This window comes from Petaurus breviceps, unplaced genomic scaffold (assembly GCF_028583685.1).
Source record: "Petaurus breviceps papuanus isolate PSGF00001 unplaced genomic scaffold, PetGlider_PUasm1.0 551, whole genome shotgun sequence".
Taxonomy (NCBI): domain Eukaryota; kingdom Metazoa; phylum Chordata; class Mammalia; order Diprotodontia; family Petauridae; genus Petaurus; species Petaurus breviceps.
Window position 1 is genome coordinate 11144112 of NW_027186372.1, and position 22629 is coordinate 11166740.

A 22629-nucleotide genomic window follows, 5' to 3' on the forward strand; every position below is an offset into this window, starting at 1 on the left:
TGAATAAAAATTTTATAACCTTCTCTATCAATATCATAAAGATGAGAGGGCATCCTATTAGAATCTACATGGCACTGTTAAGATAGCCAGGGTTCTCAAGGCCACCCAAAGTCATTATGGGATATGATCGTCTGTTATAGGTACTAAGGGGCTCTTCCACTGTCAAACAAATTGATATTAAAAGACAGGCTTCATAGGGACAAGGCATAACCAGAGGCTACAATGTCCAGGGGATGTTTGGCTGACACCAGTAGTCTCCTAAAAGGGTAGGATGGGAGAAAGAATGACCTTTAGGCCAGGGGAAAAAAGGCAAATTGTTTGCCCATGCAGATCCATATGATGATTAATTTAGAACTAGAACAGATCATTAATTTAGAACAAAATTAGAGTCTGTTTATTTCAACCCTTTCATTTTATAGGTTACAAAACTAAGACCCAGAGACATGAAAGGACTAATTCAAGGTCACAAAGGGAGAAAGCTGCAGAGTTCAACTTGACATGCTTTCAATTCACCAAACATTTACTAAGTATGTCCTCTGGTTTTGCAAAGGCAAAAATGAAATAGTCTCTGGCCCCAAGATGCTTATACTCAACTGGTGGGCAGGGAGGAGAGTGCAAATTATACTTACACACAAATAAACAAATATAAAGTATGTACAAAGAAATTTCAAGATGGAGAGAATGCTAATGGTGGTATAGAAAAAATGCTGTATGGGGAAGGGTGAAGGTTTCATTTAGGGAGTAGCATCTGACCTTGACTTATAAGGAATGTATGAAAGAACTGAGATCCAAATCCAAGTTTTCTGACTCCAAATCTAATTGTCTTTCCACTACACTGACTATTGTTAGGCATTATGTGCAAACTGTAGGCATGAGAAATGGAATCAGATTAGAGTGGTTCAGTAGCCAGATGTCAGGGGATAGAGAGAGGAAGGCAGAGGCATTGCACAGTCAGAGCACAGCTCCTTCCATATCCCAGTCTATTCATGGTGGGAAGAACAAGAGATTTGGAATAAAAGGGCTGAGGGTTGAGCTTTGACTCTACTAGACATTTGACTTAATTTAACTTGTGAATCTCAGTTTCTTTGTTTTGAAAACAGATGTGCCAATACTTTTATTACATTCATCCATGGTTTGTTAAAAGGAAGACATTTTTGCAATAATAAAATGCTAGATATGTGTTGTCGTTACTGGATTCTGGAGTTTTATTTGAACATCCTAGGATGACAAAGCTGATTAGCAGTGATCGGAAGTTACTTTAGACTAGAAACTCCTTGGAGTCTGGGACTTCCTGCTACTCTTTTTTTTTGTTTGTTTCCTCCACAGGATCTAGTACATTATCTTGCACCTAACAAGAGCTCAATAAATATTTGTTGAACTGATCTAAAAGGGAAAATACCCTCTGAAGTGATGATGTCAAAGGTAAGAACAGTCTAAGGGAGAGATCCCTGGTTTGGGCTAGAAGTCAAAAGACCTACAGTCCAGTCCTGGCTTTGTCATCAGTTTTTTAACATATGATAGAGTCATAAGGATATAGAAGTAAGAGTTGGAGGAGGGGACATCAAAGATCATCTTGCCTAACCCCTACTCATATCATGGAGTCAACTCATTTCTTTGTAAAAGTGCCTCTTTGTAGAAGAGAAATAATAACAATCTGTCTTATTAGCCTCATAGATGGTTGCTGTACTATGCTTATTAATGCATTATTTTTTATACTCAAATGCCCTAATATCCTGCTCTGTGGAACCTTCTCTTATAACAATAATGATGATAACAAAAACCTGATAAAGAAAAACCATCTCAGATAGTGACCAAAATTGACAGTATATTTATCATTCTAAACCAGGAGTTAGCCTGGTGGCTCTGAACTTAGTTGTTTCTAGATTTTGATAGCTGTGTTTCAATATGATCAATTTCCTAAGTATTTTATTACATGCATTTTAAAGCATTCAGTGAAGGGGTTCATAGGCTAAACCAGACTGCCAAAGGGATCCATGACACATACACAAAAAGATTAAGAATCGCTGCTGTAGATCTATTGTTTACCATTTCTTTGCCAAGAGGAAGGAATGTGTTCCAATTATCTCAATCATATTGATCATTACATCTGATCTGAATCTTGTTGCCTTAAATATGTTTCTCCATTTGCATCACTATAGTCATTATATTTATAAATTTATTGGTTCCATTTTCTTGCTCTGAATGAGTTCATCCAGGATTACCTATTGTTTAGTTTGTCATATTTACTGCTCCTTATGAAACAATAATATTTCATGACATTCATGTAACACAGCAGAGCTGATCCCTAATCAATGACGAACTTCTGTTTCCAGATAGTTATTGTCTTTTGAACAATGCTCTAAATACTTTCCTAAATATGAAATCTTTTTTTTTTGCTGTCATTGACATTGGCATATATGCACAATAGTAAGATTTCTTTGTTAAAGGGATTAACAGAGTGGTTGAACCACTTCATAATTTCATCAGCAGTATATTAGTGTTTTCCTGTAACTCCTTCACCATCGACCTCTTTTGATCTTTCATTATCTTTGTTTCATAGGTGGGAGGCGAAACCTTGGAGCTGTTTTAATTTGCATTTCATTTATAATTAGTGATCCAGAACTTTTTCATGTTTCTTAATTGTGTTTCTTTTTTTCTTTTGAAAACATGATGTAGCTCAGATCCTCTGGTTATATATATATATATATATATATATATATATATATAGTATAGAATATATCTTAGTCTTGTAGATTTGTGCTAATTCCTTACATGGTAAAGTGATAAGATTTTTATCCAAGATGTTTGATGCAAAATCATTTTCCAAATGACTAGTTTCTCTTCCGATAATAGGTTCATTGGCTTTGTTTTTGCAAATGCTTTTAAATAATTTTATATAATTGAAGTTGTCTATTTTTGTCTTTGATAATTTTCTCTGTCTCTAGTCTAGTTAAAACTTCTCCGACCATCCCCTGCCACTACTTCCAATCATACTTATAAATAGTGCCTCTATTCTCTATTTTTTTTAAATGATGGATCTTTTTATATTGGGCTCAGTTATCTATGTATATATGGTAAAAGGTACTCTGTTGAATGATATGAGGTAAGGTACTGATATAAAACTATTTTCTCCCAAATTTTACTTGAGTTTTTCTTTTTTTTCTAGACCAGTTCTCATCAAATAATCCTTTCGCCAGTACTTTATGCTCCTATGTTTATTGAACTTTGCCCTGCTGTGTTCATTTATTTATTGATCTTACTTATCTAGGACTGATCTACTGCTATATTTTTTAAACCAGGAACAACTAGTTTTGTTGGTGATTTTTTTTTTTTTTTGCTTTTTGGAAGGCAATTGGGGTTAAGTGACTAGCCGAAGGTAACATGGCTAGTTATTGTGTTAAGTGTCTGAGGTCAGATTTGAACTCAGGTCCTCCTGACTCTAGGGCTGGTACTCTATTGACTACGCCAGCTAGCCACCCCATTCGTGATTTCTTTACAATATAGTTCGAGACCTGGGAATGCTAAAGTTTCATTTCTACTTCTAAAAATTATTTTCCTTGAAATTCCCAATTTTTTGTTTTTCCTAGATAAATTATATTTTTGTTTAATTTTATGAAGTAACTAACTCCTTGGTAGTTTAATGTATGATTAAGTTGCAAATTAATATGTATAGCATTTTTGAGAGGCAGTATAATGTAATGGTTAGAGTTGTGGCTTCAAAATCAGGAAGACATGGGTATCAGGCATACCTCTGATACATGCCAATTCTGTGACCCTGGACGTATCTTAAACTCTTCCTCACCTGGGAACTCTTTAAGATTGAAATTTATCGAAAAGCTACCCATATGAAACAGTAGGGGGAATTTCCTCATTGTTAGTTCCCTACTCCATGCCCAATAAAGTCATTCTTACTATACTGGTTATTTCAGCAAAAAAAAAAAAAGTGTTTTGTAGTTGTATTTTTATAAGTTCTTTGAGTACTTTACTAAGATAACTATCACTTGTATTGTATTTTTATGTAGCTATTTTAAATGAAGTGTCTCTTTTTATCAATTCCCTAGGACTACATCAAGAAGTAGATGTTTTATGGATTTGTGCTGGATGCTGATACTTGCTTGGAGCTAATGATTGTCTCATTTTCTTCACTGACTTTCTAGGGTTTTCTGAGTAAAACATCATATTGTCTCCAAATAGAAATAATTTTGCCTCTTCTTTTACCTTCCATTTTCCTCTAATGTGTACCTTGTGGCTAGAGTTAGCATTTCTATACAAATCATTTGCTAAATAATAGTTTGTGAGAAGTATCCTTTTATTTTTGCCCATGAATTTACTGGGGAATCATCCAATATTTCTTCAATAGAAATAATGCTTTCTTGGTTTTAATATATATTTATTATATATTATTATAAATTATTTAATATATATCACATTAAGGAAAGACTCTTCCATGTCTATGTTTTGAGAGGGAAGTAACAGGGTTAAGACAAAAGATTGCTATATTTTAAAGTGGTTTTTTTTCTGTCTACTGATTTAATCTTACAACTTTTATTGTTTATATGATTAATGATGATAACTATTTCTCAGTGTCTAACCAGTTTTTCTTTCTGGTATGAATCCAAAATATTTTATAATATATTGCTATAGTTTCTTTAGTAAAAAAGGTATTAAAAATTTGCAAGAGTATTAATACTAATATTTGATATGTAGGTTTTTTTCTCTGGTTTGGTCATTAGGATCATAAAAAGACTTTGATAGGACTTTGTTTTGAGAAACCATTTTGTAGCAGAGGAGTTAATTCTTTAAATGTTTATTAAAGTTAGTATATAAATCAATTTGATCAGGTTTTACTCTGTCTCCTCCCCCCAGGTCATTTATGCCTTGCTTGATTTCTCTTTCTAAGATCGAGTTATTTAAGATCTCTATTTCTTGTTAGGTTAATTTAGGTGATTTCTCTCCCCTTAAAAAAATCAAGTTAACTAATGATTTATCAATTTTATTAGTATCACAAATCAATTCCTTCTTTTATCATTTGAAAAGTTTCATTTTCAATTTTACTCACTTCTTTAATTTCCAAGACTCCTTTTTACCTTTGGGAACATTATTAATTTGTTTACTTTCTAGTTGTTTTATTTTCCCACTCAATTAATTAATCCCTTATGTTTCTTTTTTGCTAATGTTTTCAGAGATAAAAATTTTCCAGAGAACTTTGCTAACCATATCACATACATTCTGAAATGTTGTATCATAGTCATTCCCTTTAAGATTTTCTTTTCTTTTGGTTTCTATTGCTTATTCATTGACCCATTCATTATTTAGGATATCACCACATAAACTCAATTTCAGTCTTTATCTTGCGTTTATAATTTCTTTATTAATTATTGTTTTCATTATATTATAGTCTATAAAAGATGTCCTATGTATTTTGCAACTTTACATTTATGTATAACTCATTTACACTATAGTACATGACCAGTTTTTGTATTGACACCATGTGATGATGAGAAATATTTTTATTTTTTAATATTCCCATTCAAAAAGTCATCAAAATTCTTTGAATTCTAATTTTACAAGACTTTTTTCAACTCTGTGTCTTCCTTTTTATTTGGCTTTTGATTAGATTCCACCCCTCCCGTCCCTTTCTCTTTCCCTTTCCAATCCCAGGTTAGAAGACAATCTAATCCTATTGGCCACTATCTCCCACCATCCACTTCCTTAGTCTGATTCATTTGTAGCATCAGTTTCCAAGAAATATCCCTTTATCTCTTTATTTATTCCTTTCTCTTTCTATAATACTCTAGAATCTAACTGCAAAGGAAATTATTATTAAATAAAATTAACTAAAGAGATAACAATGGTGTGTCAAAAATTCCTTTTTTTCACACATTCTTTTTTTTTTTCATTCAAGGTGAGGTTTCTAGAGTACAAAAGCTTTGATCCCATCCATAGCCAGCCCAACTACCAGCACATGTATGCACTTCTACCAAGTTCCTCCGTCTTTCTCTTTAAGGATTGTTTTCTATAGTACCTCGTTGCCAAAAAAAAGTTAACTAGTGAAGGAGGCAGCGTGGTGTGGTAGAAAGAGGCTTCATTCAGAGCTAGTGAGCCTTAACCAAATTTGTTCAATCCGGGTCTATACTAAGGCCAGGAATTCATCTCTCTGAGCTTAGGTGTCCCTGTCTCAGTGGTTAGATACCCCTGGGGACAATGACTTTCCTTCCCTTGGGTTGTAAAGTAGTTATTGAGAAGCATGGCACTTGCTCAGTTAAAGTGTCCACACCTAGATAGAACCTATGATGAGGTTTCCATTGTACAGTGTACATCTCTACCCCTAGGGAAACACATTATAGTGCCATCAGTGGTGGGGTAATGGATATCAGATTTACAGCTGGAAGAGACCAGTGAGTCCAATTCTTTCATTTTGCAAAAGAGATAACTAAGGCACAGTGTTTGAGTAAATTGCTCAGGGTCCTATAACTAATAAGTGGGTGCTAATGGATTTGAACCCAGATGCATCTAACTCCAGGTTCCATGGCTCCCCAGTCTTAATCCCACTCCCCACCTCTAAGGGTTTAAGGGTTCTTCCAAGGTGAGCCAGGGATGCAAAAAGTGCCCAGAAGCTCTTCTCCAGGTGTATTCCTCTTAAGGGAGACATGGGGAATCCATAAGAACAAACACAGGAGCTGAGAGGCACGGGAGCCAGGCTGGGGGATGCCTTGTACATCTAGAAGAGAAGCTACAAGCCCTTTTGTTGTCATTTGCAGTGTTTTACTGTAACAACGAGCATGTGGGAACATTTTGCTTTATCTTTTTTGTAATTCATATGACTTCATTTGTGCATTTCTTGATGTTCTGAGGGTAGAACTAGGTTTAGAGGCAATATCTTATTCTGGCATGTTGTCAGAAGTCTCCCTCACTAATTGTTTTTGGTTTTGCTTTTGCTTTTTGGAGGGCAGCTAGGGTTAAATGACTTGCCCAAGGTCACACGACTAGTTTGTGTGTGTGTATGTGTGTGTGTGTGCGTGCATGTGTGTGTGTGTTAAATGTCTGAGGTATTTGAACTCATGTACTCCTGATTCCATGGCCGGTGCTCTATTGACTGTGCCACCTAGCTGCCCCCATTAATTGTTATAAGAAAAAAAAGAAAGAATATATGTGGAAATGCTTCATTGAATTCTTAAGAAAGGTTGCTAAAATGGAAAAACTGCTGGACTTGGATTCAGATTCAAATTATGGCTCTGATCTATGTGACCACCTAAGGCTCAAACATTTAAACACACTGGACCTCAGTTTCCTCATCTATAAAATGAGAGAGTGGTCTAGATGATTTCTGAAATCTATTCCAGCTCTAAACTTATGGCCTACTTTGAATTGTTATTTGCTTTTTAAAGCAAAAGCCCCACAGTTGCTTAATAAATACTTGCTGTGTGATTATTATGACCACTGTGTCTCAGTCTCAGACCAGACCAAAGACCTGAGTCGGGGCAACCCTGGGTTGTACATACTGAACTCTTCAGTCTCAACCTTTAGTGTTTCTGTTACCTTCAGAGTCTAGAAAGGTGGGAATTTATGCCAAAGCATAACTTCATGAGATTTTTCTTTCACATCACAGTTCCCAGAGGAGGGGCTGGTGAGGTTCCTGAATCATGGAACCCAAGATATTCACTAACCAGATGCTCTAACAGTTCTCCCCTCCCCACCCCATCCCCCAGTGATTTTGTTGGCCACTTCAATCCCTGGAATACAACCAGAAGGAATGATGTTTCTATCGTTTGATTTTTCCTTCCTGTCTGGGTTCCAGGGCCTGTAACAAACATATGGTGCCCTGTCTGTCTCTCATGGGATTCTGTTCACAGCCCAGCTGAGACAACAGCTTAATTTTACTTCACAAATCCATTCAATAGTATAAAACAGGGCCATACAAGACACTATGAAACATAAACAAAAACTGGTGACGAAGGTAGGAGGCTTCTTGGGGTGGGGAGCTACAATTAGCAGGTAGCACAAGAGAGTTAGAACTCAAGATCTCTGGAAGCTGCTAAATAGGACAGAGACAAGTGTACCTGCCTCTAACTCCTCATGGAAATGAGCACATAATACCACAGAGTGTCTGTGGTTTCCAGCGTTCAGGCCCTGTCATATACATAACAGAATCCCAGACCTGTTTTCTTCATTCGTGATAACATTTAGGCATGATGCTTGGCACATAAAGCTCTTTACCAAATGGCCCCAAACTATTTTCCCAGCCTTATTCTACATTACTGCCCTTCAGGCACTCTAGAATAAAGTCAAGATGGCCTCCTTGTTATCCTTCATGTGTGACATCCTATTTTTTTCCCTATACCTTTGCCTAGCCTGATAAGTGGAATGATCAACCTCCTCACCCCACCCCCACCCCAACTCTTGGGATCTTTGGCTTTCTTTAAAGCTCATCTCAAATGACAACTTCTACAGGAGATTCTTCCTGTGCCTCCAAGTTGCTAGTGAGTCCCCACAATATTATCTTATATTGATTTGGCAAATATTGTATCTATGTATACAGTAGAATGCAGGCTCCTTGAAAGCAGAGACTTTTTTATTTGCTTTTTTTTTCCCTCTCTCGCTTTCTGTTCAGTGATTGACAGGTATTATGTACTTCAAGAAAAAGTGTTGACTGATTGATAAGAAGGTGCTCAATATTCAACTGATTGGTCATCTACATAAATATTATTGATATACATGTGAGTTAGGATTCTCATATCAACTGACTTCAATTCTCTAAGCCAGTAATTTCTACTTTTTTGATTATGTAGTACATCACCAGCAAATTTTTTTGGAGGGTATTCTGTAAATTTGTATTTATAGTACTACCTAATAATTACATATATGTATATATCATAAAATTTAGACAAAATATAACTTTTAAAGGATGAGAAAAAAGAATATAATATTTGATTACTTAAGAAGTTACCAGAATTTACATAGTAGGGCAATAACAGTCTGATTCATGCTTTGGGAAAACTTCGTTGGCAGCCTTGCAGAACATGGATTAGAGTGGGGAGAGATTTAAGGCAAGGAGACCAGTTTGGAGACTACTGTACATGTCCAGGTGAGGGATGATGGGAGTCTGACCTAGGAGGGTGTCTGTGTGAATGAAAATAAGAGGACTGATGCTAGGTATGTTATGGAAACATACCAAGATTGGCAACTAACTGAATGCATGGGGTAGGACAAAATGAAGAGGTAAAGATGACAATTAGGTTGTGACCTTGGGTGACAGGGATGATGGTGGTACCCTTGATAGTAATATGGAGTTTTGGAACTGGGGTGGGTTTGAAGGGGAAAACCTTTAATCTGCTTATCTTTTGTTACTTATTCTTTTCAACTCAAAATTAAAAGAAGGAAGCTACCAGTTGATGTGGGGGCAGGAAGTAAATACACTGGAAGAGGTGGATTTTCCAAATGGTACCTATACAGATGTTGCTATGGGTGCCAGAAAGAGTCCATACCCAGTTCAAAAAGGAGGAGTGAGGGAGGTTAGGAGCTAGAAGAGCAGAGGGATAGACAAAGGACATTTGGGGAGATGAGGTTAGGTTTTATTGTGTTGTATATAAGTGCTAAGAACACCAGTCACAAGGAGGGTAGGATATGAGCCACCTTCCCATTCTGATTGGTGATTGTATACCTCTTGGGGTCAGTTCATGGTCCTTCCAAGCCCTGACTCCCATTTTTTATATCATTGCTCTAAACCACCAGTAATTCTAAATTCCTCACACAATCCCCACCCTCTTGATAAACTTTGAGAGGAAGCACAATGTAGTGAACAGAGCACTAGACTTGGAGTCAGGAGACATGGATTGAATCCTGACTTGACATTTGCTGCTTGTATGAATATTAGACAGGTTATTTCATCTTTCCATTTCTTAGTTTCTTTACCTGTAAAATGAGGATAAAAATAGGTAGGCATTGCTTACCTTATAGTTTTGTTGTGAGGTACTACAGAAATGTAAACTAGTATTATTTTCAAGAAAAAGTGGTATAGGGGAAAGCACATGGAACTGAGAGGAAGGAGGCCTGGCTTATCTGAGTTCTCTAGTACTAGTTGTATAACTAGAAATGATACTTTTCTACTCTGGGCCTATATTTCCCCATTTGTGAAATGATGTGACGAGATGAAATGACCTCTAAGGTCTCTTTCTGCTCAAAGACGGAATGTTCGATGCTTTTGCTTGTAGAATAACTCAAGGACAAGTGAAATGTCTGCCTCATACTGTGGAGCCAACAAACGGGAGGGAACACTGCTGAATCTGAGCTTTACGAACACACTTAAAACTGTTGGCTTAAAATTAGATCTGTCCAGACCTACTTACAAAAGCCCAAATATGCTGAGAGATTTAAAATAATGCCATTAGGATTCAATGAAATTCTAGTCCTTTGGTATAACAAAATTTTTGCAGTACTGGTTATAGTAAACTTGGTATTTTTCTCTTTTCCAATCCCCTGGATGATGTCCTTGAAATCCTTATGTGTGCTGCTTACATAATAATGATGATAGTATCCAGAAAGTCAAAATGAGTTCATTGCAGTTTCGTTAGTGCCAGAGCTCATGACCACTCCCTGGCCCTAGAATCCACAAGCTGTGTATTGTTAAGACATGTGCAAAAACTTGTCATCATCATCATCATCATCAACATTTATAAGGGGTGATTAAATTCCTGTCTATATTGAGTAAAGGTCTGCTCAAGATGCAGCACATTGCAAGAGAGAATTTTGTGGGTTTGTATTCCTTGTGTATGTCTTTGTTTTGTGTTTGTGTGTTATTTTGTGTATATGTGTGTGCTGTGGTTATTAATTTGTATCTATGTATGTGGTAGTACCATTTTGTCAGATTTTAGCTGCATTATGTCATTTCTGCTGAAATTCTCTCTATTTTCTCCTTTTAATAAATGTTTTATCGATGTATACATTTTTAGATCACTATTACTCCCCAACAACCAAACTCGCGTCCTCCATGCAATGCAAACTTTTCTTATAATAGTGAAAATCACTTAAGTACTTACTGTACTTAAGTACATATGTACTTAAGTACATACTGTAGTGTGTGCTAAATAAAGAGGTATAGTTAAGTAAAAAAAAAGCCAACACATTATCCATTTTTATAATGCATGCCTCATTCTGTACCAATAATCTCCCACCTTTCTACTAAGAGGAAGGATGTTCTCCTAAAAGTCTTCTCATTCAAAATGAGTCAGTGTATTTTTTAAAATTCTGATTTCTTTCAAAGTTATTTTTCTTTATTCTATTGCCATCATTACCTACATTTACTGTCCATCTGACAACACAGAATTGATAGTCAGGGAAGAATGGGGAATGAGATAGTCAATCTAATCTACCATCTTTCCAAATTGAGCATTTTGTTTTAAATTCGGTTCTATGACATCAAACTAGTGAGATAATTGGAAAATTAGGTCATTAGAGGTACTGTGTTATTCAAACCATATTTGCTGGCACTTATATAATAAATTCAAATTCCTCAGGATAGCATTCAAGGCCCTTTACGATAGGATTCTAATCTACTTTTCTAGACTTCTTTCCCATTACTCTTCCCCTCCCCCAATATTTAATCCTAGTAAATATGGGTTTCTCAGTCTTTCTTGAATAACACCTACACTTTTTTTGCCTCTATACATTTGCTCAGGCTTTTTTCCTTTGCTTCAATATCCTCTCCATACTCATTCAATACTTAAATCCTGCCTTTCTTTAAGACACAGCTCAAATATTCTTCTACAAAACCTTTTCTAAAAGATAGTATGGTATATGGGGCAGCTTGGTGGCGCAGTGAATAGAGCATGGGCCCTGGAGTCAGGAGGACCTGAGTTCAAATCCAGCTTCAGACACTTAACGCTTACTAGACTCATAACCTTGGGCAAGTCACTTAACCCCAATTGCTCTGTCTTTCCCCCTCCATAAAGCAAAAAACAAAACAAACAAAAAAAGATAGTATGGTATAATGGAAAAAGCATTGGTTTCATAGCCAGAAAACCCTAGTTCAGATGCTGATCCTGACTTTTACTAGCTGTGTGACTGAGCAGGTCATTTAATGTTTCTGTGCCTCAGTTTCCTCACCTTTAAAATCAGTGTAGTAATATTTGCAATCCCTACCTCACATGGTTAATGTAAAGAAGGTGCAGGCAAACATCAAAACATTACACAAATGCTTTTTTTTATTATTTGTTGTTATCATCCAAGCAGATGTTCTTCTAAAGGAGATTCCTCTTCTAAATACTCACAGCTATTCCTGTGCCTGTGCTGTCTTCACAGCTAGAATGTGAATTTCTCCATGGTAGGCATGTTGCCTTACTGCCCTTTGCCTTCCCTCAGCACCTTGGACAGGGCCTAGCACATGATGACTATCTGATGACTTGATATTGAACATGGACTGGACCTTGAGCTTTTTATCAGAGGGCCCTGCATGAGTGGTGTCAGAGAGCTGTTGTTTCCAATCTTTTTTACCCTGAGAACAGGAAGTGAAGTCAGAGACTTCTGCATGAATGGTTTGGTAGTCCTGATTACCTCCGATGGCTCAAACCTTTTCTGGAGTCTTCAGCATTGCTGGGCGCTGAAGCAGCAGGGGACTAGGCTTGTTTCAACTTTTCCCTCTTAACAAACTGCTATGAATTGCTACAGCAGGCACAGTGCCATCTGCATTTACCTTTTTTTAATCACACAATAGAACACTCTGTGCAAAATTGGGGGTAATTAAAAACAAAATATATCACCCAGAGGCTTATTTTTACCACCAAAAATAAAAGCAAGGCCCCATTTTGAGCCAAAATGACTTGATCCTTCCAAAAACTTCCTGCAAAATAAATACCCTGTTTGTTCCATGGATGCTGCTCAGGCAAGCTTGCTGCTACATAGCGACCATGGGACTACTGTCTAGAACTGAACTGTCTTCATGACAGGAAGCAGGAAGTAGGAACAAGGAACTTCACAATTTGGTGGAGTAGGTGTCACCTAAATTTTTATCATTTGCTATCCATAAATGAAAAGACAGAAGAGTGGGGGATTAAGTAGTATGGGCTGTGATACCTACAGTACCATTTTCAATGAGGTCAGGAAATTTCCTTCATATTGTATCCGTCCTGAGCCTCAGTTTCTTCATCTGCAGAATGGGGGAAAAAGTACATGTATTCTCTACCTTGCAGGACTTCTGTGGCAGGAAAAATCACTTTATAAAGCTTTAAATGCTATAGAAACAGGAACTGCCATTTTTGTTGTTGCTAGTGGAATAAGGTAGAGAAAGGGAAATAAAAGAAAGATTACCCATAAATGCAGGGAATACAGGGTTTGAGTAAGGATACCTAGAATCATGCAATATTAAAGCTTAGAAGAGATCTCAAAATTCACATAGTACAACCCTTCCCCACCCCCATTTTGCAGATGAGAAAATTGAGTCCCAAAGAAATAAATTGTCTTGCTCAAGGTCACAAAGCTAAGACCAGAGCTGAGACTACAGCCCAGTTCTCCTAAGAATCATCTTAGTGTTCTTCCAGCTGTACCCATGCTGACTGCTTTGCGATGGTTTTAGATATGAGTCCATCAGTCAATTAGCATTAAGTGCCCACTAAGTGTCAAGTCAATGTGCTAAGTGTTGGGGATTCAAAGAAAGGCAAAAAAAATCCCTTGTCTGGATGAGCTCATGGGGTGTGTCATCTCCTTAAGGGACCTCAGGTTAACCTGACAGATGAAACTGGTGAGGAAAGGGAAGAAAGGCACCAGTGACGTGAGAGCTCCATAGGAAAGCTACTTGTGGTTTGTCTATCAACATCAAAAATTCACTGTGCAGGCAGGCAATCTCCAGAAAAATTAGCAATGGTTATTTCCAGCAAATGATAATTACAACGCACAGTAGGAAACAAGAGAACACCAATCCTGGTGCTGTAACTCATGTAACTGTAATGCCTAACATTTTTTTATAACAATGTTTCCACTCTTAAAGATGTAGTGAAAATGTCACAATTCATCCTACAGAATATCAGCACAAAGCAACTATCCACCACAAGGCATAATCAAGTCCTTAGGAGCTTTTTCAGAACACCAGGCTTGTCCAGGGTTTGCCATAAATATTGATTGTATAATATTCCTTAGTAATGGGAAACAGCCAATAAAATCACATCTGGAAAATTAAAAGTGAGCTTAAAATGAAGATTTCTCCTCCCCTTCCTATTTCAATTCAAAATTAAATTGGGACATTCCACGCTGAAAGTGACCCCCTGACTCCACAGTAATTAACTTCCCACCATTATTTCCTTTTACTTTGTAAAGATATTTCTATTCTAAGAAAATTGGAAATATTTTTTCCCTTTTCATAGATGAAATCCTGTTATAAGAGGGTGACCTCCAGTTTAGACATGTTCTGTTTCCTGGAGAGAAGAGCTAGTCTCACCCCTACTCCAACCCCAGTCAGAAGACTTACAATGATTCAACATAACCATCTTTTCATTTGGTTTCCCCAAACTCAACCAAAGACATTGATAGCATGTCATAGGAAGGAGGGCCTCTGTATAATATTTCTGAGTTGAGAGTACACAGAAAGGCATCACCTATGTCACCTTAATCATGTTACATAACCTCTCCAGGCCTCAGTTTCTTCATGTATAAAATAAAGAGAATGGACAAGATATAGCAATTGCTAAATTCCATTCCATTTAATTCATAAAGCTTTTTTTTAAGTACTTACTGCCTATTTGTCAGGTATTATAGATGCTGAGAAACAAATATAGAAATGGGGGGAAAAACTTATCTCTAAGGTGCTGACTCCTTTTCTTTACTTGGAAAAAAATTTAGTTCTTTCTAGATCTAAGTTCTAGAAGCTCTGTAAATCAGAATACAAAATTTCCCACCATCACTTTCTTTCCTTCTTGCTCACTGTCCCACACTTATTCTTACCACTAAGTATATATTTTCATTCTTTAGAAAATCCAGGACAATAAAATGCTCATAGAAACACGGGTTGTAGAACTGGAAGGGACCTTAGAAATTATTGAGCTCAACCTATTCATTTTATAGGTGGGCAAACTGAGTCCCAGAAAATTAGAGGCTATAAACATACAAATTAATATATTAGGGACTCAAGTCCATGTGTCTTGACCATAAATACAAAGCTCTTGGCACTCTACTAGGGTACAAATATAATATTTTGCCTCTCAACAATATTTTTGTCAATTGACAACATATTTGTCAATAGAACAGCCAGACCAGATATCACCTTGCCAAATTGCTGTGGTATAAAGGACAGGCACCCAAGTGGAGCAACTCTACTTTTGTCCAAAAAGCTAATCTCAAGCCTACACAGTCCAAAGTGACTATAGCGGCAAAGTTATAGAAGACTGAGGACCAGAAACCAGAATCAATGAACCACATGGACGGAGCACACACTATAGCAATGATTGGCATAGGCCTCTATCTGGTATTAAAGAAGGATTAAAAGGGACCAGATGATCATTTTGTACTTTTGAAGCAGAATGTAACAAGCAGGTATATTCCTCAAACCCTTCTTTCTTTACTCCTCCTACCCTATAAAGGTAAACCTTGAGTTCTTGAAGGAATACACCAATGGTTCACATTAGCCTTTTGTCTGATAACTTGTTGGTGTGGCTGAAGAGAGGTGACAGACTGCAATGTACCAATTCCATTGACAGCTTGAAAAGACATTGGAAGGATACAATGTAGAGAAACTATAATTTGTTAATTGGCCAAATAAATTGATTGCTATTTCTTTTTATCTTGGAAAAGTAAGAGATGGGATGTTCATAAAAGTTACCTCTAAGGTACATTGATATCATTGTAAGTAACAGTGTGCATTTTGCAGATGTACAAGACCAGGCAGGTAAGAAAAAAAAGATATTTAACATATTCTTGCTGTGAAGAAGCAGTTGTGCCACTTACATGATATACTGCCTCAGGATGTTGTGCTTATTTTAAAAAAATCAATTTTTAGAAGCATTTCATAGACCTTTGAACTCTGTTCATCCAGATGTCTATGACTGAGCAAATGAGTAGAGATATTTGATATCTTTTTAAAATTGCTTCATGGGCCCAAAATCTAGTATGTTGGCTGGTTAGGGAAGCTAAAATAGTGAGGTGGATGAACTGTTGTATAAGTAGGGGTGGGTCCCTAATGAAGACACTTAAATCTGAGGCCTTAAGATATTGGTTTAAAGTAAATTGGATGACATCTGAAGTATTGGTGGTAGAATTTGAACATGTAAAGAGGAGAAGCATAGGAAAGTCAGAACAATGAGTTACCAAAGGATCAGGTATCCCCATCTCAGAGGAAAACCATGTGTTTCTTGGTAGAAATCTTGTCTTTGGTTATTGGGAGAGGTGGCCTACCCAATCAGTCCTATAAAGAAGTCAGGTCTATGGACTCTTGGGGAACTTTGTGTGAAAAGACAAAAGAATATTTTCTGAAAAACACCCAATCTTCCTAGCCCTTGCTAATATAGCGTGCTTGGTGGACCCTGAATGTGGGCACTGATCTCACTATGAGGCCAAAGTAGATATGGCTGGTTACCCTATGCTAGAAACCTCGATCCCACTCCAACTACCTCTCAATAAAAGCAAGCCTGTGTTTCTCCACCTTCACCAAAGAATTAGTCCAGTTCCTTAGTTCTCCTGAGAAAAGTGGACAAATCCTAAATGTCATTTTATTTCAGGTCCTTGAACCTTCCTTGTAGATACCAAATTTGCCATGGGAATACCTATTCCCACAGAGACATGACCTGTTCTGGGTGCTGCAGCTAAGCTCTGAATTGGGTCTTGGCTCATACAGGTTTCTCCAAAGTTTTTCAGAAACAGGCCCCAGGAAGGATCTTGAGGCATCTGAACAGAAGGAAAATACTACTCACAATCAGACTGTGGTCACGCCCCATAGTGATGACTGTCCTGTTCACTGTGCGAAGCAGCTGAACCATGATTTCTTGGATATGATGGTAAGTTGAGGCCTGTAACATAGAGAGACAACTACATGAAAATATCTTTTATTTTTCATATCAGTCATTTCCAGATATGCTACCAGTAACCTTGGATTAGCTATTGTATGTAATTGTTTCCCTGATTCTGCTTCCTTTGCTCCACATTACTCTGTATAAGTCTTTTCAAGGTTTTTATAAGTTCTTCATATTAATAACTTTTTATGATGCAAAATAGCCTATTTTATTAAAACATCACATATGTTTATACGTCCATATGTTCAGTTTGTATAAAACCTGAGTACAACTTATAATTCCACTCTTGCTACCACTGGTAGAGAAGGCATGATTTAAGATAGGACCTCCAAAGAAAAGCTGGACTTTGGTGTACTGTAGTAGTTTTTATAAAAGAATCCAATAAGTCTTCTTAAGAATTGATGCTTAAATGCAGTAGGTATTGTGGCAGTTTTTCTTTGTGATAAAATAGGGCTGCAAAGGTAGGAGGGGGAAGGAAGAGTATATTTGGAATGAACTGATATAAAAAAAGACATCAATTAAGAATCAATGTATTGGTTACTTGATGAATTATTCAAATGGGAAACATATCTAGTCACAAGTTTATTAGACAGTAAAAATAGGGATAACTATACTTTAATGTTCTTGATAAGGCAAACTACCTGAACTAATACAGGGCAACAACTTCCCTGAAAACTATAGTTTGAGAGAGTTTCCTAGAACACTAAAAAAGTTAATTGATGTGCCAAGGATAACATAGCCAGTAAGTACCTATGGCAAGACTTGAACCCAAGACTTCTTCACTCAAAGTCAGTCCTATCAACTATGCTATGATGCTGCTTTCATGGATGACAATATTCAGGAAAAAATCCATTCACTCACTTGGAGGTTTGACAAGTAGTGACTTCAGAAGATAGTGATCTCGTTGATGTGGCTATGACTTCCAATGGGTTAGCATACAACTCAACCACATTTTTTCATTTTATTGAATTTTTGTCCATGTTCTACCATAAATCATCCACAGAGTATCTGCCTAACTCATTGGAGGTCTTCCTCTAGGTCTTTTAAAATTCTGTCAATACTAGTGTTACACTAGGGCTGTCAGTCTCTGTTCAAGTACTGTCTTAGTAAATGATTGTGTCTGTTGTTTAAGCTCTGCCCTAGCTAACAGAGAAGAGGTTATCATGAGTAAGTAGACTGTCCACTAGGAGAGGGAATTTTGGTTGAAGAATTTGATTAAAATGCAAATTTTCAAATACTGCAACTTGTTATGAATAAACCCTCCAAGAACAAGCACCAAAGGGAAGAATCTAATTGGAACAAGAGGTTATGGCTAGATTATGATGTAAGAGGCCTTGCCCAAACTCAGCTGCTCCTCAACATGAAAAAAAACAAAAAAAAAACAAAAACTGAAATTGGGTGTTTCTTTTAAAAGAACAAAAGAAAAACAGAAAAGGAAAATACTGACAGGAAAACCTTTGCAGGAAATACAGACATGTATACAAAAGTGTTCATGGAAGTATTGTGTTATGTTGTGTGTGTGTATGTGTGTTTAAACTGGAAATGAAATACATGCCCTGTATCTAAGGAATGGCTAAACAAACTGTGTTCTAGAAAAGCCAGGTAATATGATTATATAATAAGGATTGACAAATAAGAACAATTTAGAGAATGTGAAAATTCACATGATAAAATGAAGTAAACTGAAGAAAGCCGAACAGAAAGACAAATGTGCACAATGATTATATTAAAGTGAATGAAGTTGATATGGAAAGCAACCAAATTGATCAAATATAATGACCAAAATTAATATCATTCTATCAAAATCAAAGGGCACATTCTTTCTTTCTGCTAGTAATAAATAAAATTACTATTTGGGAAAATGTCCTTTGTAAAGCAATTTATGTGGATGCTTGTTGAGGGGGAACTGTAGTATCCAATTTCTTTAAAAAGAAAATTAACAAAATAACTAAATAGGTAAAATGAGGCTATAATATATGATGTAGGGTAAAATAAGAGAAAAGACATTTTATGTCCAGAAGGAAAGAAAAAAAGACTAAAACAACCTCACTAATTAAAGACAGAAGAGATATAGCACAAGATTTTCCAGAGTGGTTTAGAATGGCAATAAGATACACAGAAGAAGTCCTGAAATATCTAAGACTGCGACCAGGACTACTGAAGGAATAATTCAGGAAAAATTTAAGAATTGATAACAGAAAAGATCATGGAAAATATCAATAAAGTAGTGGACATTCATAAAATCAGAGCCACTTTGGACAAAAGAAATAAACAAAGGTAGAATATGGAATAGAGCAACTTTTTTTAAAAGAATAAACTTCAAATCTTTGATTTTTTATGAACCAATGCAACAGGAGTAGAGAGCTTGAATAAATAATTTAAGAATTAACAGTCTTCTAGAAAATTAAAAAAAATAAACTCAAAGCGTTTATCTTAATATAAATAAGATAATTGCACTGGAATTACTGAAAACAGAAAAAAAAATCAATAGAATTAATGGGATATCCATCGAACAGCCCTCCAGGCTTAATTCAAATAGAAATGGAGTAGCCAAATTTCAGAGATTCAGTATCAAAAAGAGACTCTTACTAGCAGACAGGAGAAAGCAATTTACTTACCATACATGGAATGTGTATGGAAAATGAGAGAAAACTGTTCTGCACCCTCACAATACCTATTCTACAAAACTGAACATACGCCAACATGAGTAAACATGGTTCAAAAAGGCTAGGAAAAAAAATTGAGGGGGAAGGATAAATGTGAAATATGTAGGAGAGGGGGCTGAGAAATACAGAACTTTGAAGAGATTAGATGCAAATTAATTAGATGCAAATTAATGTAAATTAACAAAGGATCTGAAAAATAATAACAGTTAAAACATAATATAAACTTTCATTCAAATAATGACTATGGGTAACTCAGTTCTTTCAAGTTATAATGAGCTGATAGATACTGAAACTTTTAAGCCACACCCAGTGTAAGGGTCATGGAAAACAAAAAGGCCAGGAATTTTAGGGAAGAATCTGTTGAAAAGGCAGATAACAAATATGAATCATGAGGTGCACTAAATGGAAATCAGGGGAGGCAGGAAGAAGTAAAATTGGATTCTAGAACCTCAAATGAAGTATAACAAAAGAAAAGGATTTGGGATTCAGCAAAAGAAGGCATTTCCTAATGTTAACGTTTATAAAAGGAGACTATGTCTATCTTTGTTAGGTATTGGACTGGAAGGAGGGATTATCATGATATCATTCCAAAGTACAATAAGCTTCATCTGTATTTTGATGAGAAAGGTGACTAGTAGTAACAGAAGGAATAAGAATGAGCTGTTAAAAATCAAAGTTACCACAGTACTTTGTGCTGATGAGAGAGACAAAGACAGAGAAGTAATTTCACGGTAAATATATATATATATATACACATATGTGTATATATAATTTATGTATATATACTGGAATATTAATTGACTGAATTCAATAATAAAAATTGAGCAAGTTGGAGAATGGATTTGGAAATAAAATCCAGTAATCTGCAAGAAACTCACCTAAAAACATAGACTCACAGATTCAAAGTTAAGAATTGAATTGAAACCCATCATGTTTTGATTGATTTTTTTTTTAAAGACCAGGAGTTGCATTTATCATACTGGATGAGACATTAACAGCAAGAAAAATAAGCAGGAAATATTACTTCATGATTAAAAGCACCATAGTAATTAAACAATATCAATGTCAAACATGTGTACCTGATCACATAACAACTAAGATCTTCAAGGAAAAGCTAACATTTTTGAAGCCTAGAGAGTAACAGGAAACTCTGCTATTTTAATATTATCTGCCAGAGCCTGACAACTTCTATATAAAATAAAAATATTTTAAGATAAAATTATACAATTTGACAGAATGCTGAGAAAACTGTTTGATAGAACCAGGGAAACTTATAAATGGAAATTTTAAGGAATACACAAATTTCTCAGATTCCTATGGGACTAATACAAAAACTGATTACACATAATGGTAAGACAAACAAATGCAGAAAGGTAAAAATCTTAAGCACATCCCTTACAAACTTCAATGTAGAAAAAAAATTGCAAACAAGAGAAATACCAAAAGATTGATTCAGATGTAGAGACAAAAACATCCTAAAAAAGTAACTGGATCAAAGACCAAATTGTAGGAACAATGACAAATTATATTAGAGAATGATCACAAAAAGACAGTATACCAAAAATACATGGTATACAACTAAAGCAATTCTTAGAAGAAATATATATATATATATATACCTCAATATTAAGAGAGAAAGGAAAGAAAGGAAAAAAATTAACTAATCATACAGTTAAAGAAAATTAGTGAATCGATAATCTTAAAATGAACATAAAAGTTGTTAAAAATAAAAGCAAGATAATTCAAATAGAAAATAAATAAAATTGTTGAACTAATAAACCAAAGAGATTGTTTTTTTTAAAGGCCTTTAAATGATGGACTATTAGCTAATTTCATTTTTAAAGAAAAGAAAGAGAAAGACTACCTAATAAAAAAGGGAATGGGGAACAAATAGAAATAATTTTTCTAATTATTTTAAAAAATAATATACTGAATCATATAGCTAATAAAATAGAAATGAAATTTATCAAAGTCACCAAAAAAAATAAAACAAGAAATATATGATCTAATCTCAGAAATAAAAATCAAGCAAAGCCATAAATGAAAACTTAAGTGACAAATTTCAAATTTCTGATAGATTTTGAAAGGAATTTTAGCACAGATTAAAAAAAAACAAATAATCTCTATGCTACATAAACTATTTCAAATTGAGAAAGAAAGCACTACCAAAATTTTTCAATAAAAAAACACAAACTTGATTCTCAGAATAGGGGGTGATAAAGCAGAAAAAAAGAACAATAAATGGATATTGCTAATGAATATTAATACAAAAACATTAGATAAAATGCTGGCAAAGATATAATAGCCACATTTCCAAAAACACATTCCTTATGGCAAAGCTGGATTTATATCCAGAATAAATGAATGGCTCCAGATTTGAAATATAATTAGCATAATAAATCCTATTAATAACAAAAACTGCATGGTTATGTCAATATATACAGAAAAAGCCTTCAATAAATGTATCTTTCATTTCCATTAAACACACTAAGAAGCATGGGAATGAAAGGATTTTTTCTTAATATGATCAAAAGCATTTATCTAAAATCAAGGGCTAGCATTATTGAGGAGTAATGGAAAAATACTGGAAGCTTTCCCAGTAACATAAGGAATGAAATAAAGAGGCCTAATATTACCATTATTATTTTATATGGTACTAGAAATTCTGGCTATAGCAATAAGATAATAAAAATTAAGCAAGGAATTAATGGCAAAGAAGATGCACCAATATCTCTATTGATAATAAAATAGTTCACATTGAAAACTGCAGAAATTAACATAATTAATGAATTGCTTCAGTAATACAGGAAGACACAAAATACATTCACAAAAATATCTCTTTATAGTTCTACCAAAAACGAAGAAGAGATAAAAGAAATATCATTTTAAATAATAAATGCATTAATTAGCTGGGAATTAACAATCAAGGTCCACAGGACTTCTCTAAATACAGTTACAAAATTATTTTTGTAGAA

General features: G+C 35.3%; 1 protein-coding gene across 1 annotated transcript in view; it reads right to left on the minus strand.

The window, feature by feature from the left end:
* Positions 1–22629, minus strand: part of DOCK2 (dedicator of cytokinesis 2) — a 500381-nt gene that overhangs the window by 248161 nt on the left and 229591 nt on the right. The window contains exon 27 of the mRNA XM_069102392.1: positions 16890–16985. Coding sequence (XP_068958493.1) covers positions 16890–16985 — 96 coding nt within the window. The remainder of the gene's footprint in view (positions 1–16889; positions 16986–22629) is intronic.